General features: G+C 58.6%; 1 protein-coding gene across 1 annotated transcript in view; it reads left to right on the plus strand.

Moving 5' to 3' along the window:
* ESPNL (espin-like) overlaps positions 1–2,013 on the plus strand; it is a 22,145-nt gene extending 20,132 nt beyond the window's left edge. The window contains 2 exon segments of the mRNA XM_010862069.1: positions 12–535; positions 538–2,013. Coding sequence (XP_010860371.1) covers positions 12–535; positions 538–1,032 — 1,019 coding nt within the window. The 3' untranslated portion in view covers positions 1,033–2,013.
* Positions 2,014–4,889: the final 2,876 nt, after the last annotated feature.

Genomic DNA, 4,889 nt, shown 5'->3' on the forward strand with positions numbered 1-4,889 from the left:
CCCGGCCCGCCCCTCCCCCCCAAGCCCGGCCCCCTGCGAGCCGGGGACCCAGCCGGGGTCATGCCCGAGGGGCTGCTGGCCTGCCCCGGCCCCGCCCTGTAGCGGCCCGATCGGAGGGAACCCCGGGCCGGGCGACACGGAGGAAGCCAGCGACTCGGGCATCAGCTGTGAGGAGGCCCTGTCAGAGGTGGGTGCTGTGCCAGGCTCGGACCTGGCCAGCCTCCGCAAGGAGCGCATTGTCACCCTCTTCCTCAGCCACTGGAAGAAGTCGGCTTACATGCCGGCACTTAAGACGGCAGCCTGCAGGACCCTGGAGGCCCGGCGCTCAGGGCTGCGGGGGCAGGAGGCAGCCAGGGGCCCTCCGATGCCCTCCCTGCTGCCCAGCGGGAGCCCACGGCCCGGCCGCCTCTGGCAGCAGCGCAGCGTCATCGCCCAGCTGCTGGGCCACTGGAAGGCCGTCCTGGCCCATGTGCCCGCCCGGCAGCTGCGGCGGCTGAGCCGGCGGCCCCGGGGCCCCTGTCCCCCCGAACAGGTTCCCTGCCCCACGTGGATGGGGCGCCCGTGCCCTACAGCAGCCTCACGCTGGACCTCTTCATGCTGGGCTACTTCCAGCTCCTGGAGTGCGACCTGCCGGCCGAGGAGCGCAAGATGCGCCACCTGCTGTGTTTCGAGGTCTTCGAGCACCTGGGCGCCCACGGCTGGGAGGCGGCGCGCGCCTTCCACAAGGCTGTGACCGACGAGGTGGCCGCCGCCCGCCGTGCCTGGACCGATGGCTTTGAGGACATCAAAGCCCGCTTCTTTGGCTCCAGCCGTGGTCGCGCCCGGGACGCGGAGCCCGGCCGCAAGTCTGGCCTGACCCCGCTCAGGCCCCTGCCCCACGCTGGTCCCGGCGGCCCCGAACCCGCAGCACAGAGGCTGGGGTCCGGCCCCCAGCGGGGCAGCTTCAACAGCGAGGACATCTGTGGCTACATCGACCGGAGCTTCGCCTTCTGGAAGGAGAAGGAAGCCGAGATGTTCGGCTTTGGGGAGTGACGTGGGCCTGCCTTCCTCCCGGAGCGGGTTTGGGGTGGTTTTGGTTTTTCTGTTCTCTTTTCCTTTTTGCCCGCCTGGTGGCCAGGTGAGCCTTGAGGCCAGGCCGGCAGGGACTCAGCATGCTAGTTGCCGCCCACCATGTCTGCCCCCCGACGGCTTCCTCCTAGGCTGCAAGACTGCACCCAGAGCCCCCCTTGTCACCGCCGCACCCGAGAAGCCCTCTCAGGACCCCAGTCGCCCTGCCTTGGGATGACTCGCCAGCTCCGCCCGTGCCCTCCACCTGTACGTCCCTTGGGCGCCTGTGATGCCAGCCTGTTCCCCACTGGCCACCCTCCAGTCCCTGCTGAGTCACCAGGATGTCCCGTCTCCCAGTTCCTCCCGTGCCCGTGGCTCTGGCCACATCCTGAGCCTCCATCTGCCCTCTGCCAGTGCTGCCTCCACTCCTTCTGGTAATCTTGGGCCGTGCCCCTCCCCCTCTGCGGCCCCCCTCCCCAACCTGTGAAGTGAGGGAGGAGCTAGGACAACAGGATCAGATGGGCAGGAGGCCTTCCTGTCAGACTGGACTTCCCTCCCGAATTTTCCAGGTCAGGGTGCGGAGTCCATAGGGCTTCAGGGAGAGGTATTCTGCAGCTCTGCAATGGCCCCATAGGCAGGAGTGGGGAAGAGGTTTCAGGAACCTCCCACAGCCTTCACCCCACCCCTGCAGAAACCCCCTGGGACAGCTGTCTTGCCTGTTCCTCCCCACCTGCAGAGCTTGGAGGACTCAGGCCAGCTGTGGGGGACCAGGGAGTCCTCCCATCCAGCTGGCTCAATGTCTCAGAGAGGGATGCTCGGGAAGAAATAAAATGGGGGGTGTCAGGCTGTCGGGGCTTCCCCAGACCAGTCAAGGGGGCGGTGCTGGCCTGGGTTCTGGTTCCAAAGCCTCCTGCAGAGTAGACACCGGATGTGAGTTTGCTAAATAAAGACCCGTTCCTGCCCGCCTTCCCATGCGTGCTTGTTGCCCCTGAGCCCAGAGAGGGCCCTGCTGGGGGGACACTGAGACCTCAGTGCTCAGCTCAGCCAAAGCCCCAGAGCAGCATCCTTATCCCACAGAGTGTCCACATTCTCATCTGTAAAATGGGGGCGTGGTGTTGACCCGCCCATACCCAGGGTCCTGGCAGGATGGACTGAGGCCCCCCATGGGGGTCTCTGTCCTGGGATGGCAGTGACACTCTCCAGCCGCATCAGTGTTTTAAGGAGCACATGCTAAGGATCACAGTCCTGGCCCCAGGCAGCCGCAAGCATCCCATACGGTGTTGAGGCCCTGGCTCTTGGCCCTGAAGCTCGACCGTTGGAGCCAGACAAGGACTGGTCTGCAGGACACTGCTGCTGCCCAGGCTGGTGGGTGAGCCTGGAGGTGGGGGGGTTAGAAGGTGCTAGGTGCTCAGAGGCCTCCCTCCCCTGGGCCACCCACAGGACCCTGCGGGAGCAGGGTGGCCGGCATATGCAGAGCCCAGTCCCAGAGGTGGCCTGCTGGCCAGGGCTGCTCAGGAGACAGTGAGCAGAAGGCCCGCACACCCAAGTGGGGGCTCCCCTCCCCCCACTCACTGTGGCCTTGCACAAGGCCCTCCACGGCCCTGAGTCTCATGTTCCCGTGAGCATCCAGGACTCCAGGAAGACCGGGACTCCAGGGTTAGGCAGGGGGTGCTCAGACCCCAGCGTGAGGCCTGGTGCAGGGAAAGGACCTCTCTGCTGGGCACTCACGGGTGACTCCCCAAATGCCCTTCTGCAGGCACTCTGCTTCCTGGGGGCCTCCTTATAAGTACACCGTATCCTGAGAGTACCCCAGGGACCCTGAGTCCCTTGGGCTGGGCCAGAGAAAGCTGGTTTGTTATTTAAAAGATGTTCCAAGTGATTCTGATGCTCAGTGACCTCGGAACCCCACTAAGCAACTCACCTGTGGGAAGCAGGTGTCCACTGCCACGGATGGGGGGTGCTGGCCCCGCAAGGCCGCACTCAGCTGTAGGGCCCTTTAATCTTGGCATTCAGTTGTCAAAACTCCACTGAGGACCCCAGAGCCCCTACCTAGGGATCCAGAGGGTGCAGACTTCAGTGAGGTGACCAGACACAAGGTGCAGACCCAGGGGCTTCCAGCAGAGTCGGGAAGACACTGGAGGAGGGGAGCCCGGTCTCTCTCCCTGGCCCCTTGTAAGTGCACGCAGGACAAATACAAAGAAAACACTGCACCCAAGGTGGTGAGAATGTCACCTTTTTATCATGAGGAGAATAAATATTGGAACAGTGTAAGCTCTTTGAATATCAATGCTTGGATTTAGAAGAGTCAAACTTTTTTTTTTAATGCCTCTAAAGTTCTTTTGAAAGAAACCATGATCAAAGCTGGTTTCCCAGGTGGCGCTAGTGGTAAAGAGCCTGCAGGGACAAAGCCAGCCGTGAGGCCGGTCTACAGGAAGGCCTCCCGAGAGCCTGCCTGCTGCTGCCACGGCTGGTGGGGCCCTCCCTCACTGTACCTTGGAAAATGGCAGAAGCCACAGACTGCACCTCCAAGTAGGCTGTGAAAAACTCCCATCTTCGTGGCTGTCTTGTTTCTGGGGGAGCCAGCCGCCGTGTTAGGAGTGGTGCTAACTATTGCTTTATTTCTGGGGGAGCCAGCCGCCGTGTTAGGAGTGGTGCTGTGGAGAGGTCGGGGTGGACCTCTGCTCCAGGCCAGCCTCCGTCCCGTGACTGCAGTCCCGTGGTCCGCTTGGCACCAGCTGTGGACAAATCCTGAGGCAGAACCACCCACTAAAGCATTTCCAGAGCCATGAAACTGTGTGAGGTAATAAATGTTCACTGTTTTACAACACTGGACTTGGGGTCATTTGTTACGCAGCAGGAGCTAGCTAATACAACAGACTAGAAGATTTTATATAGGAGAGTGATGAAGAGGCTTACATTGCAGGTATGAAGAGATCATAAGTATAGAGTAACAGTCCATTGATGGACTAGGGATCTCTTCAAGAAAATTAGAGATACCAAGGGAACATTTTGTGCAAACATGGACTCGATAAAGGACAGAGATGGTATGGACCTAACAGAAGCAGAAGATACTAAGAAGAGGTGGTGAGAATACACAGAAGAACTGTACAAAAAAGATCTTCACGACCCAGATAATCACAATAGTATGATCACTCAGCTAGAGCCAGACATCCTGGGATGCAAAGTCAAGCGGGCCTTAGGAAGCATCACTATGAACAAAGCTAGTGGAGGTGATGGAATTCCAGTGGAGCAATTTCAAATCCTGAAAGATGATGCTGTGAAAGTGCTACACTCAATATGCCAGCAAATTTGGAAAACTCAGCAGTGGCCACAGGACTGGAAAAGGTCAGTTTTCATTCCAATCCCAAAGAAAGGAAATGCCGAAGAATGCTCAAACTATCGCACAGTTGCACTCATCTCACACGCTAGTAAAGAGATGCTCAAAATTCTCCAAGCCAGGCTTCAGCAATATGTGAACCGTGAACTTCCGAATGCTCAAGCTGGTTTTAGAAAAAGCAGAGGAACCAGAGATCAAATTGCCCACATCTGCTGGATCATTGAAAAAGCAAGAGAGTTCCAGAAAAACATCTATTTCTGCTTTATTGACTATGCCAAAGCCTTTGACTGTGTGGATCACAATAAACTGTGGAAAATTCTGAAAGAGATGGGAATACCAGACCACCTGACCTGCCTCTTGAGAAACCTATATGCAGGTCAGGAAGCAATAGTTAGAACTGGACATGGAACAACAGACTGGTTCCAAATAGGAAAAGGAGTACATCAAGGCTGTATATTGTCACCCTGCTTATTAACTTATATGCAGAGTACATCATGAGTAACAC

This window comes from Bison bison, unplaced genomic scaffold (assembly GCF_000754665.1).
Source record: "Bison bison bison isolate TAMUID 2011002044 unplaced genomic scaffold, Bison_UMD1.0 scf7180017864475, whole genome shotgun sequence".
Lineage (NCBI taxonomy): Eukaryota > Metazoa > Chordata > Mammalia > Artiodactyla > Bovidae > Bison > Bison bison.